The 20,418-nt window shown below is 41.2% G+C and overlaps 1 protein-coding gene across 1 annotated transcript in view; it reads left to right on the top strand.

Annotated features, from left to right (window-relative positions):
• Positions 1 to 20,185, top strand: part of CHD1 (chromodomain helicase DNA binding protein 1) — a 64,770-nt gene extending 44,585 nt beyond the window's left edge. The window contains 17 exon segments of the mRNA XM_018562193.1: positions 137 to 285; positions 361 to 457; positions 639 to 734; positions 938 to 1,111; positions 1,247 to 1,410; positions 1,630 to 1,671; positions 2,710 to 2,837; positions 3,230 to 3,368; positions 4,732 to 4,882; positions 5,260 to 5,382; positions 7,683 to 7,856; positions 12,352 to 12,468; positions 13,772 to 13,950; positions 16,808 to 16,904; positions 16,994 to 17,045; positions 17,291 to 17,504; positions 19,631 to 20,185. Of these exon segments, the coding sequence (XP_018417695.1) occupies positions 137 to 285; positions 361 to 457; positions 639 to 734; positions 938 to 1,111; positions 1,247 to 1,410; positions 1,630 to 1,671; positions 2,710 to 2,837; positions 3,230 to 3,368; positions 4,732 to 4,882; positions 5,260 to 5,382; positions 7,683 to 7,856; positions 12,352 to 12,468; positions 13,772 to 13,950; positions 16,808 to 16,904; positions 16,994 to 17,045; positions 17,291 to 17,504; positions 19,631 to 19,973 (2,439 nt within the window). The 3' untranslated portion in view covers positions 19,974 to 20,185.
• Positions 20,186 to 20,418: the final 233 nt, after the last annotated feature.

Below are 20,418 nucleotides of genomic sequence, written 5' to 3'. Positions count from 1 at the left end.
TAGTAAAGTTTCTCCCATTGTTGCCCCAGATAAATGTGGTTACATGAAATGGTGTCTCCTCTGAAAGAAATTAAAAATGTAATAGATATAAAGTAAATGTTTTGTTTTTTTAATATGTTATGTTGTTGTGTTTTAGGTGAACATATATCGCCTGGTCACCAAAAGCTCTGTGGAGGAAGAAATTATTGAAAGAGCGAAGAAAAAAATGGTGCTGGATCATCTTGTTATTCAGAGAATGGACACTACCGGCAAAACAGTTTTACACACTGGATCAACTCCATCTAGGTATATGTTGCCATAAGCCGTTTGTATATTCTACTAGTTGATACTTTGCACTAACATGTCTTATCCCTTTCAAAGTTCTACACCATTTAACAAAGAAGAGCTTGCTGCTATTTTAAAGTTTGGTGCTGAAGAATTATTCAAGGAACCTGAAGGAGAAGAGGAGGAGCCCCAGGTATGAAATCCAATATGTAGAACGTTTCTTCTGCGTAGCTTGTTGTCTTGTTATGAATGTATGTAGCATGTGTTGTTCTGTCTCACAGACCTGCATTTAAAGAATAAGTGCACTTTAAAACAAAGTGCACTTATTCTTTAGGCCCCTTTGTGCTGAGTGTTTGTTTTTATTTTAAATATAGGAAATGGACATTGATGAAATCTTGAACAGAGCAGAAACGCATGAAAATGAAGGCGGCCTAACGACTGTAGGAGATGAGCTGCTTTCACAATTCAAGGTATTTCATTTAATCATAATCGCCTTCATATAGGAAGTGTCTTCTGATCTGGTACCTTTTAATACAGACAAAGCTGTCGTTAAGCAGATGCACTTCACTATAGGTATAAACAAATGTTAGTGCCTTTTCTGGAGTCATTACTGCAGTTGCATGATATTCTGTCACCTTGGTTCATTTTTTTTTTTTTTTCTTTTTTAAAAAAGGTTGCTAACTTTTCTACAATGGAGGAAGATGATATTGCAGAAAGTGATCGTAATTCAAAATCCTGGGAGGACATTATTCCTACAGACCAGAGAAGAAGAATGGAGGAAGAGGAGAGACAGAAGGAGCTTCAAGAAATCTATCTTCTTCCTAGGATGCGCAATTGTGCAAAACAAGTAATATATATGATATATAGCGGAATCTCTTGTTACTCCTTTTTGTACTTGGACACTCCTTTCCACTGTTGCAAACTTGATGCTGCTGTTTTGGCTGTATGATTTTGCATTTCATGATGGTTTTGTGTACTTCAGGCTGGCTTCAATGGAAGCGAAGGTAGACGCAGCAGAAACAGAAGGTACTCTGGGTCCGAGGACAGTGACTCTGGTTCTGACAGAAAACGCCCCAAAAAAAGGGGCCGGCCAAGAACGATTCCACGAGAGAACATTAAAGGCTTTAGTGATGCTGAAATAAGAAGGTATAACTGCATTACCACAATAAATATTATTGCTTAATTTACCCCCGGTGTTATCCGCATTTAAATATTTGTTGTTCAGACAATAGACAGTTTTTATTTGGGTAGAAAAGCCTTCCTTTACCTATTTGGCTTTTACTAAAGTGTATGTCCTTGTATGTTTGAAATAATGTTGTTTTCCCACAGTATGAGCTTACATTTTTTTTTCTTTTGTGCTTCTAGGTTTATTAAAAGTTATAAAAAGTTTGGTGGACCTTTAGAAAGGTAAATTGCTCAAATATCTCACATTTATGTAGTGTGTTCATTTAATGATCGCTGTTCACATGCAGGGATAAAAGGGGGGGAAAAATGACCATGTAGGACCAGATCCATTTTGAGATGTATAGGATAAGCGCAGAACAATTACTAGTGCATATCTCGCTGACCAACTCTTCTAACACTATAACTGCTTTTAAAGATTTACCACCAAAGCTGGCATTTCAGTTTGTGGCTGGATCTGATGTGGTAAATTAACTTAAAGCAGAACTCTAGGAATTGGCTTGTGCATTGTTTTCTATACCTACCACATTGCATTTTATAGAAAGAAAACGGGTATCTTTTCCCAAAGTTAATGTGTGCGGTTATGTGATGGTCTGGTGAGTATAACAAAACAAGCACTTAACCCTTGTAGTGCAGGGGTAGCCCCACTGCAATGGTTAATCTTTTTCCTAGCGTTCTTCATTAATGTCGGGAGGACGCTAGTTTGTGTCCCCCCGTTACCCTAAGAACTATGGGGAAAAACACTGACCCCATAGTTCTCCTTTTAATATACCCAAAGCAATAGCAAATACCTGTTTATTTGTCTATAGTAATTGAATTATGTGTTTGTTATATAAAGAAGGGAATGAAAGCAGAATGCAAACTGAGTTTTTTAGTTTTATTGAAAACAAGTCAGACAATTACATGTCATATATATATAAGCTATTGAACTGAATTCATTTTCCTGTAGATGGGTTTAGCTGGCACTGTTCTCTTAAGAGAAGACTTGCTGCTTAGTGAGGTCATTGATACAGCATCAGTGACTGGTATACACCACAGTCAGTCTTTCTGAGATGTACAGTGATGCTTTATACTTTAATACACCTATTCACCCCTGGAGAAAAAAAATCAGCTTGCCCTAATTTGCTCCGTCTGATATTTCATGGCGTCGATCTGTTTGCTTTTCAGGATTTGGATTATGTATCCTGCTGGAGACTTTAGATTGCATGTGAATTTTTGTTGTGTTAAATTAATCCAATAAATAATCCTTTCTTTCTGTTCCAGGTTAGATGCAATTGCTCGAGATGCGGAGCTTGTGGATAAATCAGAAACAGACCTCCGAAGACTTGGAGAACTGGTTCACAATGGCTGCATTAAAGCATTAAAGGACAGTTCTGGTACAGAGAGAACAGGTATGTGGAATACATTTAATGTCCTAACTTCATACAGAAAATCATTAGGAAGTGTGTTGGAGTTTGTTTTGGGACATTGATGTGAATCTCACTTCAGAACTTGCCTTTATTTTTGCCTGTTAAAATTTTGGTAGCATTTTCAGAACATCTTTTTCCTGAGAAGTGCTCTAATGGTGAGGCCCTATAATCCTTGGATTTCAGCACTTCAATATGAAGGCAGTGCACAAGTTCACTAGGGGATAAGGCTTTCCTGTAATTCCTATAGGTAGTTTAGCATTACTCTGTGTTATGTGCTGTCTGTAGAAGTGTGGACTCTTAGCTCAGCAAACTAGATCTATATGCATGGAATTTTTTTTTCTACAGCAGTAATTTTTTTTCTCTCCTTATCGAAGGTGGAAGGCGAGGAAAAATGAAAGGACCAACATTCCGTATTTCAGGAGTACAAGTTAATGCAAAGCTTGTCAGCTCACATGAGGAAGAGCTGCTTCCTTTGCATAAATCTATTCCTTCAGATCCGGAGGAAAGGAAAAGGTATGAGACATTTCCCTTGATTTTTCAGATATACTGAACCTGAGTGTAAAGTAATTCATAAATCTATGACTCTCTGGGTTCAATCAGCTTGTGCACATTTTTCAGTTACAGCTTGCCTGCAAAACATAGGGTTAATTTGATTGGAAGCCAGCCAATAATCTTAGAAATGATTAAAAGCAGAATTGGTATAAATACCTAAATCTGTCTATATCAGCCTCCTGTAATCCCATACACAGCAGTACTCATAGTAGTAGAGGGAGGGTCGGCACTTGAGCCAGATAGGGTCTGTTGCTTTGCAGAGTGGTACTTGTTATCTGGGAAGTATAAACTGTTGTGCTTCCCAGATTACTTTTCCCTTTGTTTAGAGGTTGGCTACATTAAAGCGTGTTTAGCTGCGTAAAAACAGGATAAACGGTCCCAAAATGCACAAAATTCCTGTTTTTGTATATGCAGTTAGACTAAACGCGCCTAGATGCTGCTAAACATCTGTGTGAATTCAGCCATAGCAAAGCATTACATTCTTCCCGGTGCGTTTAGAAATTAGCCCCAAACGCACCTGGAAGCATGTATTTTAATGCCTGTGTGCCTGGTGCCTTTCACCCACCTTCATCAAGTGGGAATCCCGGTAAGGAGTGCGGTATGGTTCCTGTTTCTGGTGCCTTATAGTGGCTGCTGTTTGCTAGGTGGAGATTAGATCTCTGGTAGAGAAATCCCCACAGTCCTCAAATAACCAAAACTAAAATGGGGTTCTATGTTACCTGGTCCTTTAATATTCACTCGAGAGCTATTTGTGTAATTAGAAAATGATACAAAATTTCAAGTATCATTCTGCTGTTAGGCTAATTCTCAGTGATTGTCTTATACTGCAATTTTCTAGCAGTGCTTAGACTGATGCTTTCCTATAGATTTGTATGTGGTTTATGTAGGTATATACTTGGCATATGTGCACACAAGTGTTTTTCATCTCGTTGACCCACTTTTTGTCTTTTGTTTAATTAAAAATCTGGAATGGAGTCTTCTTTACTGTCCTTCTATTCATATATATATATATACACATACACATACATACATACATACATACATACATACATACATACATACATACATACATGAACATCTTTGTTTCACTGCTGCATGGCTAAACCTTATGTTGAACACTAGAAAGTAATGGCTGTCATCAGTTACGGTTTCTTGATCAGGAGAAAAGGATGGGAAAATGTGTGTTCTCACTTTTTGTGTATAAGCCACAGTTGTGGAGAAGTCTATTTTCTGTGCTTGAAAAGCCTTTGAATCCATGTATACTTGTTTCCCAGACATTTTGAGGTGATTTCATGGTGATATAATTCTCTTTGCATAACCCCAGATACGTTATTCCATGCCACACAAAAGCAGCACATTTTGATATAGAATGGAACAAGGAGAATGACTCAAATCTATTAATTGGTATTTATGAGTATGGATATGGCAGCTGGGAGATGATTAAAATGGACCCTGACCTCAAATTAACGCAAAAGGTACGTTTAATATATTTTATATAGTTGTCTTGCCAGATAAGGTCATCAGCTTGTTTTGTCCTCTTCTGACCTCACTTGTTCAGAAGCTCATACTAATTTTGATTCATTATTGTAACTCTTTAAATCCTTACAAAATCATTTCTGTGAACTTGTTATGACTGGAAACTCTGCTTTCATAATGACATGTGCACACAATAAATTTAGGGAAATATCCTTTCCTAATTAAGCTTTTACTACAATCGCACATCCATCTGTTTGCACCTGTCGGAATAAGTTCTACAAGCTGTTGTAATGTATTTTCTGCTGCAGATGGTATGTACCTAATAAAATATGGGGACAACCACTTAAAAGCTGTCGTATGTTTTATTCTCGGTTAGATATTACCTGATGATCCAGACAAAAAGCCTCAAGCTAAGCAGTTACAGACCAGAGCAGACTACCTCATTAAACTTCTAAACAAGGACCTTGCAAGAAAAGAAGCACAACGGCTTTCAGGAGGTGTAAGTAGCGTTAGATTTTTTTAGATTATTTTTTTGTGTCATATAAGCTATATGATGTGCTTTTGTTGTATGCATAATTGCGTTTTCTTTCTCATCCATTGCGGGACACTGGAAGTCCGTTAACATATGGGCTATGCTGCCACTGGCATACAAAAGCCTTTAGGTCAGCCCAGGATAAACCCCTCTTTCTGCTAGCAATTCCTAGAGCTTTTTGCTCGCGTCCTCTTTCCCGCCCCCCCAGTACAGTTTCCAAATTACTTCTGGAGCTTTGTCTCTGGCAGCTATCTAGCGTGGTTGTCCTCAGCCTGGTCTTTTTGGAGTTTTACCCTTGGACTTTACTGAACTGGACACAGTGCAGTGATATCCTGGAAGTAACTTTCAGGCATTGGGTTCCACATGGGGCGCTTTCCAGCAAAAGTTACCTGCAGAACACTTGTGAGGTTCAGAGTCACTTTAGCACTTGCCCTGTCCCTGAAGACGCACTTAAAAAATGGGCAGAGCACTGAAAAATGTAACAGCATATACTGTAATTATGTCTTTTGAGCTGTAGATGGCAGTATACTGCAATGTTAGTCTGTAGTGCTTACTCGTCTATGGTATACAGGAAGTTTTATCTGTTATGTCTTTCTCACAATTCTGTATTCTGATGTAATGTCCTTGTAAACAAGTAAAACTTCAGCATTCCCGAAGATCTCCGTGCTTCATCTAAGTACATGACCAACAAGAACTACCTAATTTGCATACCATTTTGCAGGGAACTCCAATCCGCTCCTGCTGGCCACCTTCAGTGACTTTGGCCTTCTCCTGGCCATTCAATCCTAATCTGCTACCAGCTTTCCATTAACAGTTGCTTGGTTGCTTGCAGCGTGCCTACTGATGGTGCTAACATCTGCATAATGCAGTCATGTTGCATGTCGGTGTGGTCATGCCAAGTCTATTCCACCCTCCGAGTCTATAGCTGTGTTGGGTGTCGCTGCATCCTGTGTCCATTTGGTGAAGGTTTTTTAATCACGGTCATGCAAGACTTTATGGCCCAAATCAACCAGTTATGATTTCACTCTGATTACAGTGGCCGCAAGTGCACTTCCGTGTACTCTTCTGCAATTGCCTGCAGAAAGAGATTCTGAGGTGCTCTGATTTTACTCCTGAAGAGTCCCGTCTCTTGGCTAATATACCGAAAATAAATAAGACCATATCAGCTTTTGCACCACTCAAACTAGAGCATTAGCTTCTGCCAGTGTCGTTTTTTGGTTCTGGCTGTGACTTGGTATATATCCCCTAAGAGATTTCACCATTGCTGCAGTTTATCCATTGCTTGTTGAATATGAGAAGATGACTAGAACATTAAACTTCAGTTGTGACTGTTTGCTGCAAGCCTCTTGTTTCATGGCAGAACATATGCGTAGGGCACTTTGGCTAAAGTGCTGTACTGTAAAATCCTTGTATAAAAACTTCTAATCTGCATTGTCGGTTGACTCGTTGTTTGGATTATCTGGGTCTAGTCCTGGCTACAGCTCAGGCCAGAGTGTTTCTTTCATAGGAGAAACTTAAGGTTCTCAGATTTGAACTCTCCAGTCCAGAAGTAGAGACTCTATGCTTCTGCATGAGAGTCCTAAGCCTGTTGGTAACCTTCTTCCAGGTAGTTTTTTTTACCAAGTTTTACTCCAGACCTGTACAACGCAACAATATGTTGTAGTATAATAAACCTATATTTGGTCTCTGCACAGACCGATTTGTTTGTCGCCAGGTTATTCCTGGCTTGCTGGCTCAGGAATCCAGCACTGTAGTGGGGGGAAGTCCTCCCTTCCTGTTCTTTGGATGAGGTTGCTTTTTTCTGCTTTTCTTTCTGGGTACTCTGAGAAAGCAAAGCCCTGTCTCTACCAAAGATGGCAGTCTGCCTACAAATACTTTATTTGTTCTACACAGTGCAGAGCAAGGCATGGTAAGCGAGTAATTTTAGAAATATTAGCTGTAGGGGGACCACACCAATACTAGTTACTTTTCCTTTGTCCTCTGACTGCCTTTTTTTGGGGGGGCATAGATTCCAGAGTTCATTTTAAATAGCAGTGCACTAAATAAAAAGGTATAAAATCCTCATCAACCATGGGTTTACACTGTGTGCCATGTACATTTGACGTCGGCTTCTTCCCAGATACTAGCTTTCTGTCAACAGTTGTTAACCGACATAGATAATAGAGGACCCAAAGTAGAAGCTTATCATTTTCTATCATGCATCATAATAAGATAAAAAAATGAAATCAGTGACTTTACTAGACTATATTTTTCCTTCTTATACACAGGGAAGCTCTAAGCGAAGGAAAGCTAGAGGAAAAAAGAGCAAGGTTGTGAAGCCAGTGAAAATTGAAGAGGAAATAAAAAGTGAATCTTCTCCGCCTACATCTGAAAAATCGGAGGAAGAGGAGGAAGAGGAAGTAGAAGAAAAGGTGAGTGTAAATGGGTAACATTATGATGGGGTCAGTAAACAAAAAGGAAAATGCAGCTTATAAATATGGGTTTCTAAATATTTCTTGCCAGTTCCAGTTGATTGTACAAAATGAATATTGATCACATAAAAGTCATGTGATGAAGAGCAGTGTTTTTAAAGACAACTGACATTGCTTCACTGCCACGCAGTTACATGTTTGATTCTAGGCACAGGGGGACGCAGTTCTTTAGTTTGCAAATCCATGATTTTTCCGCCACCATCATAACAGAATTGTTATTAATAATATTTTTAAGGAAGAGGAGGTTTCGGTGAAAACAAATAGTAAAAAGTCTAAAGCTGAGAAAGAAAATGATGAACGAATAGAACCTGAACCAGTTGTTAAAAAGGAGGCGGAGGATAAGAAGGAAACTAAGGACACCAAGAAGGATGTTAAAAAAGAAAAGAGAGAAGAAAAAGATGTAAAGGACAAAAAAGACACAAAAACAAAAGATTCTACGAAAGATAAAGAAATTAAAGAGGAAAAGGTAAGTGCAGTTACATCAAGAGAATAGCACATGAAGTTTACTTTGGAATAATGAAGAACACAACACTTCCCTTTATAACATTCAGCTAAATTATCATTTTAAAGATTTTTCAAATTATTGGTAGAAAAAAAAAGTTAAATATGAAATATTACATATAGTTATGTTCGTCATATATAGCAGCAGGTGCAACGTTTGACTGCTCTTATGTTTTCCAGTTTCTTCTTGGTTCCTTTTGTTGAAAAAAGTCTGTTTACAGAGCTTAATAGCTTAAGCTGAACTTTGCACACACAGATGAAAAGTTGGCCTGCAAGGAAATGTCTTCAGTTGTGCTTTTACTCCTTTTAACAAAAAACCTTAACATTTTAATTCTATGTCTTTGGTGCCCCTTGTATTTAATGTTTCTTTCTTTTATCCATTGAGGGAACAAAGTTTGATTGCATTAGGCAGCATAGGGTGTTACTGCTGCATACAGTAGCAATGGCCACCAGGCACAAGAAACTGAAGGCCACTACCCTAGATGCTGTAACCCCTGCCACCTCACACCTGCCCATTTACGCTAAGTATCCTCAGAAGTTTGGATGCCTCTTTCCTGTCTGCTAGAATTTTAGATTTTCTATTAACAGCTGCTGATTAATGCTGCATATTTAAAATCCTGGAAGTCTCTCCAGTCAGCCAATGAGCACTGGTTAATTCAGGGGTGATATATTAAATCCTGTTAATCTCTCCACTACTTGTCCAAGGGCTAAAGCGGGGGCCGAATCTACTTGTCCTGCATAACAATCTACTTGTCCCAATACAAAAAAAATGTTTTAATCAAAACTAGGGATGCACCAATATAGGCTTTTGGGTATCGAGCACAAGCAATGATTCTGTTTGCCCGGGAAGCCTGCTCCATGCCATCAGGAAGCTGGGCAGCAGGTAATTACATGCTACCCAGCTTCCTGATTGCCATGGAAGCCGACTCCATGTTGTTTGGCCGGCTTGATCGTGATTAGCCAGGAAACTGGCTTCCCAGCCAATCAGCATCGAGCCAGCCAATCAGGAAACCGGGCGGTGAATAATGGCCTGATTGGCTGGGAAGCCGGCTTCCCAGACAATCAGGAAACCGGGTTGGGTCAGTTGCTGCCCCGCTTGCTGATTGCACGGGAAGCTGGCTCCATGTTCCCCTACGGCACTACCGGTCAGAGGAAATCTTCTGCTAACCAGAAGTTCCAGTATTGGGGAAGGTATCGGAGCAATTGTTTGCCGTCCACCCGTAGTAAAAAAACGGACAGACGGCACTGCTGCAGTGGCGGGTTGCCGTCGCCAGACTGCTCGCAGCGCTGAATACTGAAAAATGGCCTGGATGGGAAGGGGGTTTAACACCGCGGATGTCAACTGGTTAAAGGAGGACTGTGAGTGATTTTCATTCAGCCTTATAGTTCGAGCTGACGTGTGACAATGAAACTGTTACAGGTCGGCTCTATAGATCAGAAAGTGAGGGAACACATACCGTCGCTCGCTCACTTCGTAATCCTGTCCCTGCAGAGAGCCGTAACTGTCACTGATCCGATCCTCCAGCGTTGACTAGAGGAACGAACGGGGGAGGGGGTGGGTACAGCTGGCTCTGCCTCTAGATAGGCAGAGCCAGCTGTCAATCATGCAGCTGGTTGGATCTCGACAGTAATGTCAGGATCCGTGTCGGCTGCGGCGGTCTCAGTATATAGTGAGCTGTAGCTCGCGGTATACTGAACTTTGGGTCACGGGAGGTCGCTAGTTTATGTCCTCCTGTGACCCTTAGAGGAACTATGGGGAAAAACACTGACCCCCCATAGTTCTCACAATATGGCACACTGTGGAAAGGCGGCAGCACTCAACGCACACACACAATGTCCTATGCATGCATTTATTTTCATGCAGTGGGGTTGGTTTTAACTTTTTATTTTTTTTATCACTTATTTTTTAAATTTGTATATATTTTTATTTTTTTATAACTTTTTTTTTTTATTTATTTTTTTCTCCCACTTAATTTTATTCCTATCGCATAGGGCTTAAAAACTCCTATGTGATAGTTTGGAGGTGACAGGTTATCTCTATGGAACCTGCCCTCCAACACAGAACTGATGTTCTGTGCAGTTCCTGACGGCTGAGACAGGTGGCGCTGTGATCACAGCGCCATGGTCTCAGTGATTACACAGAGCAGACGAAGAACGTCCCTTCTTCGTCTGCTCTTCGGGCTCTATGGTGAGCTTGTGTGCCACGGTGGCGGTGACCGGACACAATAGCCGCCGATCCTTTCATACAAGTGATCTAATTAGATCACTTGTATAAAAACGAGCGGCGGCCCCACGCTGTATATTTAGCTCTGCTTGTCCAAAGCAGGGCTAAATGTTAAAAAAAAACTACTCGCCCGGCGCCCGAAACTGCATATCCCGGGCGTCGGTCGATAGGAATTCCACACCACTGCTCTCCAATCTGAGATTTTCATGCAGATGTTGATGTCTGCGATGATCCAGTATTCCTAGTGATAATAGTGTGTTCATGCTATGAAGCCTTCTCATTAAGGTTAGGCCAGTATAGGGATTCCATGTTGAGTGTCAGGACCAGGGCCGTGGCAAATCATGATTATGCACAGTTCCTATGGCCATGCTGGGAATTTATCATGTACTGTGACTATGCAGCCTCCTGTAGAGCACATCACTTTGTTACTATTAACAATTCTGTTGAATACTGTGTAGGAGGCTAGGTCTTCCCTCCCTTTTTTATTTTTCCTCTGGGCAGTGTTTCCAGCTAACAGCTGGGCAGTATATTCCATTACATCTTTGTGTGCACCACATACGTTGGGGCCTATTGTGTCTAATAGTTCCCCACAGCTGCATTGCAAGCGGAATGTTCTCTGATGAAGCACTTCTTTACTTTGGCAATCGGGCACTGTAATGCCCAAACTGCTGATTGCATTTCCCTCTGTTACTCCTCGGTTGGGACCCGATGATGCAGCACAGATGAGAGTAGCCTAGCGTGTACATGTGCAGAACTCTTTCCCTGTGGCTCCTCCCTCCTGATGAAGCTCTGGTAGTTGAACCGTTGCTGCAGTCTCTCTTTTACGCCACTAGATGTATTCAGTCTACCTCCTGCAGAGGAGGCAGCACTGCAATGAACTTCTCAGCCTCATTGCTCCCTCCTTCTCTCTGGCTAGTTCACATAGAAGCTCACATGAACTTGGCATATCCTTCACTCTGCTGGCTGCCCGATCTTTGCTGAATAAATACCCCATGGCCATTGTGAATAGATAGTATTTACCACAGGCATGACTGACGGCTGTCAACAGCATTTTTCCAGTCCCCTTACAGACACTTCACTACTTCATACAAAAAGCACTTTTTAGCTTAGTGTAACTTGTTGATCCCCCTGATTAGTAAATGCACCTCCAGAAGCTTAATTTGTCAGATGCTGAGCCACTCTCTTCCCTATAGAAGAACCCATCGACTAAATTTTAGTCAGCATCACTGAAACAGAAGGCATCGGTTTTCTTTCTAACTGAGGTACATTTTACTGTAGTTAGGATTCCACCTTCTACCATGTTGCCTTTAAAGATTTGCTTTTAATGTGTTTTTAAAGCCCAACTCCTGGCTAATACAAAGAAGAATAGTCCCACTGCAGCGTTTTAAAACAGTCAGGGATTCATGGTAACCTGCACTAGTATATAATGATACATAGAGCAGTGCTCATGGCAGCGCTGTTCTCTGCATCATTAAAAAACCCTGTGCGGTTGACAAGATCCAAAGAGGACCCGGCTCATCATGTGACCTGCCAAAAGACGCATGGAAAATGTATAAAGGTAGGTATACCAAAGATTAACTACTGCAACTGAGGCAGTATAAAATATACATTGTTCCTATAACGTACCCCCATGATGCGTGTTACAAATAACTAAAGGGAATGACAGATCGTGAATGAATCCCTTGTTTTCCAGCCATTAAAAGTACATTTATTGCCTAGGTGAATGATGTGAAGCCTGAGAAAGAGAAACCGAAGAAAAACATTTCTGCTGAAACACCTGTTCATATAACTGCCAGTAGTGAGCCTGTCCCAATTTCTGACGAGGCAGAGGAGCTCGATCAAAAGACTTTCAGTGTTGTAAGTTTCTTTTTTCTTTGTACTTGTAATATCCTTTTACCATCACTGATGTATTTGTGTTCTCATTTGCTTTGTTATCCTGATGGCGAGGAATGCATTAGCAGGCATGCCATCCTTTAATTTAGTCTGGTGTTCTGCTTTTAACTTTTTGACTGCCACTCTGTAAATGCTACCGTCAGGCAATCCAAGGCTTAAATCAAACTCGTGTATGCAGAACCACCTAGACACTCCTACTGGACTTCCAAGTGCCAGCTTTCCCCTTCCTGGCCCCAGGGTTTACCTTTCTCTCCTGTAAGCCTAGGATCTCAAATATGATCAAAGAATAGAGGGCAGTTTGAGATAGGTAAATATGACAGCCAAAAAAATAGCTTTTGTAATGGCAACCTTTGTCTCTGATAGGTTTCTCCTAAGGGAATTCAGCATTACTTGTGGGGGTCCTTACATGTCACCAAACAAATGCCCCAAAAAGGACAATTACATTGCAAAAATGAGCAGCTTTGAGTTTCCTCCTGCTCTACTGCAGGAGGAAGCACTACAGGTTGGCGCAGTCGGTCACTATCCCTGCCTGCACACACCACAGTGTCTGTTAAAGGAGAATTATGGGAAGAGTGAAATACACTCCCATAGTTAGAGCTGATGTGCGACACTGCAGCTGTCACACTCGACTCTATAATTCGAGAACTGAGTGTTCACAAACTGCTGATCGTTCAGTTCACAATCCTTTTCCTGCGGTGACTGGCAGGGCCGGGTCACACCACAAAGTCTGCGTTCCAGAGAGTTTGGTCTTGAACGCAACCCGGCCGGCTCCCTGTGTTCAGGGGTGGGAGGGGGTGTGGCGGTGCATTGACTTCAATGCGCCGCTGAACGCAGGGGGCGGCTTGTGTTCTAGTGCGTTCCAGATGCCAAACTCTGGAAAGCACGTTTTGTGGTGTGAACTGGCCCTCAGTCGCCTCTCTGCAGGGATTCCCCTCTCCGTTTCTCCAGCACTGACTGGAGGGACAGACAGGGGAGGGGGCGGGCACAGCTGGCTTTGTCTCTAGAGAGGCAGAGCCGGCTGTCAATCAGGTAGTGGGCAATAGCCCGCCATATGCTGAGTTTTGGGTCTCGGAAGGGCATTAGTAATTGTCCTCTTGTGACTCAAAAGAGAACTAAAGCCATAAAAGGCTTGGTCATACTTCTCTTTTAAGTTGATGTTAGATCAGTGTTTTTTGTTTTTTTCACAGTATGGTAGGAGGGTGGGGAAGGGTTTATGTTCACAAATCAATCCCCCCTAACATGATTATATATATATTCTCTTTTAAAGTGTAAAGAGAGGATGAGACCGGTGAAGGCAGCATTGAAACAGCTGGATCGACCTGAAAAGGGACTCTCTGAGAGAGAACAGCTGGAACACACCAGGCAGTGCCTCATCAGAATTGGGGATCACATTACAGAATGCTTAAAAGAATATGCAAACCCTGAACAAATTAAGCAATGGAGGAAGTAAGTACTTTTTATTCCTTTTTATATATAGTTTATATTGATCTTAGATGCCAATCTGAAACTATTTAGACAAGCTTCCATCATTCATCTAAATTTGTTGAATGCTGCATGCAAAATTTGTAAAGCATATGGAAGGAAAAACTTCAGTCATTTCAATCCCTCTAAGGATGTTCCTACTACTGATTTATCTTTCTTCAAAATGTGTAAATCACTGACCAACTGTGTTGTAATGTGGCTAATGAAGCTCTGTTTTTTTTTATTTAAACGCTAACTTTTGAACTGCTTGGTTCTAAGCATTTATGACGACCACATACTTAACTGCTAACGTTGTGTAGCTTGGGGGTAGGGAAAATAAACATATTGCTTTTTTAATTAAATACATTGATGACATTGCTCAATCTTTCTGAAAATACTAATTGCCTCCAGACCCAATGTTTGTTTAAATATAATTTATCCAGAACAAGTGTGAAGAACAGGAGGACTGACTTTCCTGATCTGCATGTAGGTTCTGTGTCAGTGACGTATAAAGTACTTAGTCATTTGGTTGGCACAACACCCAGGCAACTAGCATTTTTAGGTCCGCTATGGAACCCCATTTATTTCTCATGACAGGACTCATTTTGTGGGTAATGTGGTTTACCTGAATGTTGCCAAGGCAGTGCAATGAGATTAGGACAAGGAAGAGGTTTTTTTGACCTGCTGAACTGTTTAGCATGTCAGGACATATAGCTGCTCTGTTATCTTGTATATACACTGCAGGTGTAATGTAAAGGACCAGGGCAGTCTCGTGGGATCTGCCATTGCTGATTTGTTTTGCAAGTGCAGGCTGTTGTGCAGTCATTCTTATTTTTATTGAGAAGACAGTGGAAAGAGTTCTGGTAGAGGGTTCAAAAGTCGTCTTGCAGCTCAGTCAACTAACTTCCTCTGTGTGTGTTGGTTTTTAGCCCATAGATATTCCAGGCTTCTGTGTGATGTAGAAACGGAGATAAAGGCTTTGACAAGACTGATTCCTTTCATTCCTGACCACAATCTGCAAAGGAAATGGCCTTTTGATTGACAGCTGTTCTCTTGCTGTGTCTGCACTTTTCGGACAAAAAAACAATGCAGTTCTAGTGCCCGTGTTGATTCCTGTGGGAGCGTGTGCCCTCCCTCTGCATCCCTGTGACTTCACTTGTGTCCAGAAAGTGCAGTGTCGTAAGAGGCTGTCTCTTTGCCGAGCGTGGTTGGGAATGAAGAGGAGTAAACTGTCAGTCCGTATCAGTTTCTACCGCACACAGAAGTATAGGATGAAAAGTAACATACACTGTGGGAGTTAGGTGACTGAGCTGTGAAAAATAAAATACAAGGCGAGGCTTCTTTTTTTTTTTTTCCTTTTTAAGCTCTCTTGTTGGCCACCAACAAGACCGATTGCATCCAGGAACAATCTGTGCCATCCCAAACCGCATATAATAGTTCCATGTATGATTACACACAGACTGCACTGACTGATGAGGCCGCTGTCATTCAGTTAAACGGGCACAGCAACCACATTTGTATGAACACACCTGAAATTCCTGCCGCAAGAATTCGTAGCTTCTTTTCCCAGCCTTAAGCCCTGTTTAAATGTAGCCTTCGAGTAATAAGTCAATCCTGAGAGTGCTTAGATTGTACACAGTAACGTGGGTCAAGGGAGACCAAAACTTAGGTCCCATTCACAGTATTGACTTGTGAGAATGTGTTTCCGCATATCATACGTGTTACCGCAAAGCACCCACCACACCCTACCTGCAATGGTGCTATGTAGTACTATTCATTCTGAATTGCACTCCAATGCAGCTTGCTGATGCAGGTGCATTCTGGGCCATTGAGTTGCGTTTGTAATAGGTACATGAATCTGGTGCAAGTACCGACACGTGCCGTGTAGATGGACAACAGGATTCTAAAGAGCGTTGTAGAGACGCTCTGTAAATTCCAGTGAATGTGTCATTGATCTAAGCATGAAGTATGTACCAAGGACAGGCAGCTGGAGAGCTGTCGGCATAGTCCGTACACTACTAGGGAGCAGTGCTGGTGATTAAAAAAAAAAAATGTATAGTAGTACTAATAATAACCTTGATCAAATTAATAATATTTTATAATATGATAACATGAATAATGCTCTTGCACACACTTACCTACAAACTTCAAACTCTAGCTTTATTAAACTTCTTTTTTTTTTCTTATAAAACTACAAACCTCAGCCCATCTATAAGGTTTTAACAGAGGTGAAACTCTGATATTAACCCTTTATGCCTAATGCAGTCACAAATCCCAGTTTTGTAGCAGGAGTTTAAAGGGCACTAAATCTACACTAAGATAGATGAGAAAATGTTTTACTGCACAGAGGGAGGTCTGACTTCAGCTTTTCTTTACTGGAAACCTTAGTTTATATTTCCTAATTAACCCTCCTCAGTGAACCCCCTAGCAGAACCTGTGTGGGCTTCTAAGGCTATTGTTACACCACTGCCAACCTGCTGCTCTGCCTGCCACCGCCCTAGTGACTGAAGGTGATGGTGCCTGAGTTAAGTCTCCTGTCACATCATTAGAGAAATGGCCCTGGTCAGAAGTTATCTACATAATTGTTCTAGGTCCGTGACTGAAGCTGTAAAAGCAACTAGCATGTTCAGATAGCCTTCAGCTTCCATGTTTCTTTCCAGACTGGTCTCCTTACATTGCATAGAAAGCCACTCATTTGAGTGAAAAAGTACTTTTGTCTTTAGTAAAGCAGCTGATAAGATCTTCTAATAGACCATTGATAGTTTCCTTATTAGCCAGTGTGTAAAAGAAACATTGGTTTTATTGGATGTTAGTTTTAACTGTCCATTTCCTTGTTGCTTAGAAACCTATGGATATTTGTATCGAAGTTCACTGAATTTGATGCCCGGAAACTGCACAAGCTTTACAAACATGCTATCAAGAAGCGCCAGGAATCTCAGGTAAACTGATTTGTACTTGTACAATGAAAGCACAGCGCTTTCCATTTTAATTGGATGGACATAATTCAAATTGTTTTCTTTTCTTAAAGCACAATGACCAGAACGTTGGCAGCAGTGTAAACACGATCGTACGGCATCCAGGTAAATGTTTAACACAGTATAACTGTTTTTTGCAGCTGTGAATGGTTTACCCCATAAACTACTTGTGGAACCCCCCCTCACGCAACAAAGCCTGACACAAGTCTTCGTCTACATGTGTGTGCGTGCATGTGTGTATCAAATGTAAAGGTCTTGTCTTCATATTTCTCCAAACAGCCACTGATGTTAAACTACTGTTACTGTTCTCTAAAATGCCCATTAATTTAATATGCTGCTTGTTTTTTCAGATGTAGACAGGCTAAAAGAAAACGCAAACCATGACGACAGCAGTAGAGACAGTTACTCCTCTGACAGGCACTTATCACAGTACAATGATCACCACCATAAGGACAGACACCAGAGTGATTCCTACAAGAAGAGTGACTCTAGGAAAAGACCTTATTCCAGCTTCAGTAATGGCAAAGACCACAGAGACTGGGATCACCACTATAAGCAGGATAGGTGAGTGCTCACTGCATATCTGATTTTCCAGCTTTTCTGAGGGGAATGTGTTGCATAGTATAATTATAAAGGCACCAATCCATCAAGTTCAACTGAAAGCCAAAAATAAATGGAAAAAACCTTTCATCCTCAGAACCATAAACCCTTTGTTCAGAGGAAGGCCAAAAAACCCCCCCTTAGAGCAAAATCATATATGCTTTATGAAAGAAAAATGATTCCCTCCTAATCCCCAAAGCCAATCTAATCCTCTCCGGATCATCTACCTACAATGTTTAAATGTTAATAGCCAGTTATTATAGAATTGGTGTCATAGGAAGGCAGTAGGGAGACAGGGAAGACTGTGCCTCTTCAACATTAATGAATTTCTTGTTCACTCACAGTCGGAGTGAACACTACCGAACAAAAAAACCTGTTGGCCAACCTTGGATTACCCCTCCTACCACCAGCAGGCCTCAGTTTTTGCTAGTGTCCTAGGAGAACGGTCATCAGTTCGGCTGGGAAAAGTCTAACTGACTTGTGTGTTACTCTGCCCTGGTAACTTAATGTGTCCCAAAACAGCTGCTTTTAAGGCATGGCAACTGTCAAGGCTTTCAGTGTGCTTGGTTAAGCTCTCAACCAAACTTTCAAGCCCTCAGATGACAGGTTTTTTAGCTGATTTTCCATCCTTTTTTTTTACGGTTGCTGACTTTAACATTGTGGTTGTTAACGCCCAAGGTTTTTGAATGACAGAGGCATCTCCAAATCAGTGATTTCCAGGATATTTCTATCCTACCTACCTAAAGCAGTCTCTTCCTTTATTCTCAACAAGGGCAGGGTTCTTCTGTCACTCTGTCTGGCTCGTGGTTTCCCTTAGGAAATGTCACTCTATTTCTCTCTGATGACCTTGATTTGGTTCATGGTGTGAAAGATTCTTTCAGCTACTGCTTCTTTCAAGGTTCATCCTTATAAAGGTTCATCAACTTCTCGGTGGCTTAGATTATCATCCAAGTTTATGGTCTCAATATTTGGGTTGCACCATCTCCTGTCAAGGCACATGCTACTAAATCCGTTGGTGCTGCTTAGGTTTTTTGGCATAAGGATAATGTTTTCCAAATTTGTAAAGCTGCCACCTGGTCTTCTGTTCACATGTTCTCTAAGTTCTACCTGGTGGACATTGATGCCTTAACTAATGTCAGCTTAGGAAGTTTTTTTTTACATTTGGCAGCTCAAAGAGCGGCCTGAAGGACCTTACACCCTATGTCCCTCAATGGACAAAAAAGTAAATACGATTTTTGTACGCGCCGTAAAATCATTTTCTTGAAGTCCATTGGGGAACACGGGACCAACCCCTTTGATCATATTCTTGGGTTATGTCGATGATGGTTTTTTTAAATACACAGTGCCCCCCTCATGTCAGTGTCTGATACCAGTTCTTCTGGCGAATGTGTTCAAGGACTGCGCTGTAGAACAGTATGAAGGGATTTGTCAACAAACCTATGTGAATGTTACATTGTGTTAAAGAGATTTGTCTGCAGTATAGTTTAGCAGTGGCAGTAAGCAGTGAAGTGGACAATTTAAGTTTAAGAAATAAATAATGGGTCTGAGATATGTAAAGTGGTATTTCTCTTGTCATGCAGGGAGTCTCAGTAGACCTATGGGTATATTTGCCCTGCTCCTAGAAGATTGGCAATTAGAAAAGACACTCTTTCCCTTGACCTATAACATTCTGCTAAACAATAGCCAACGATTTTGTATGTAGCAGTAACCATATACGATTGACCTCTTCAATCATTTGGGGGCACCTTCACTCGCTGTTGCAAATGGGACGGAAGGTACAATGCAGTGGTTATAAACACTTCATCTGTAGTCTTCTATATGTAGCGCTGATGGTATCCTTAAACACCTGGTGTTGGTTGTGACGGGCACAGTCCAGACATAACCGCCAGGTCCTGCAATTACAATGGTACACTGATATGACAGAGTATTGGTTGCACAAAAAATGTGAAGCTTGACAGTGACCAATAAGTGCTTGCATAAGGTTTTTCTGCATTGTTTTATGTTTGTTCCTGACAAATAGGCTTTTGGTTCTATGATTGTTGATTTTTATTGTCCTTCATATGTCTTCTTTTTTTTTCTTGTTGTTGCAGGTACCACAGTGAAAGCAAACACAGAAAGCTGGATGACCACAGAAGCAGAGATCATAGGTCAAGCACGGAAGGAAGTTTAAAGGACAGATCCCATTCTGATCACCGTTCACATTCAGATCACAGATCAAGTTCTGACTACAGCCATCACAAATCTTCCAGGGATTACCGATACCATTCAGACTGGCAAATGGACCATAGAGCTTCTGGTAGTGGGCCGAGATCACCTTTAGATCAGAGGTCTTCCTATGATTCCAGGTCTCCTTTGGGCCGCAGGTCGCCTTTCGAGTGCTCATCAGATCACAAAAGCACCCCAGAACATTTATGGAGCGGGCGCAAAACATAACACATGGAGAGCAGTTCTGGACGCTAGCCATATAAAGTAAAATTATCACGGTGATTGCCTTACATAACTTGAAAGAAATGGACTGCATCTGCCCAGGGCAGACGTAACTACTTTCCTGAATGCAAGGTCTATTATCACAAAAGAACAGAGAATATTTTTGTATTTAAGGTATATGCTGCACTGTGCTGCAATCGTGGCATTTTTTTTTAAAGTAAAGAAATAGACGTTTACTATTTCGGAGACCTCAGCACTGCCCATTTTGACTGAACTTTACTAGAAAACATCAGATGCCTGAACCATGGATACTTTGTGTTGGCCTATGGTCCTATTTACGAGTCAGAAGAAAGGGGTTTTTATATTGTCTGGAAAATGCTCTCAAGGACTACGTTCACTTTCCAAAGCTATTTGTTTACATTGTACACTGCAACCACCTTGCCGCTTCTCA

The sequence above is a fragment of the Nanorana parkeri genome, unplaced genomic scaffold (genome assembly GCF_000935625.1).
Source record: "Nanorana parkeri isolate BGI_ZX_2015 unplaced genomic scaffold, ASM93562v1 scaffold564, whole genome shotgun sequence".
Taxonomy (NCBI): domain Eukaryota; kingdom Metazoa; phylum Chordata; class Amphibia; order Anura; family Dicroglossidae; genus Nanorana; species Nanorana parkeri.
The sequence above is the reverse complement of the archived record's forward strand: the minus strand, read 5'-3'. Positions and strand labels throughout refer to the sequence as shown.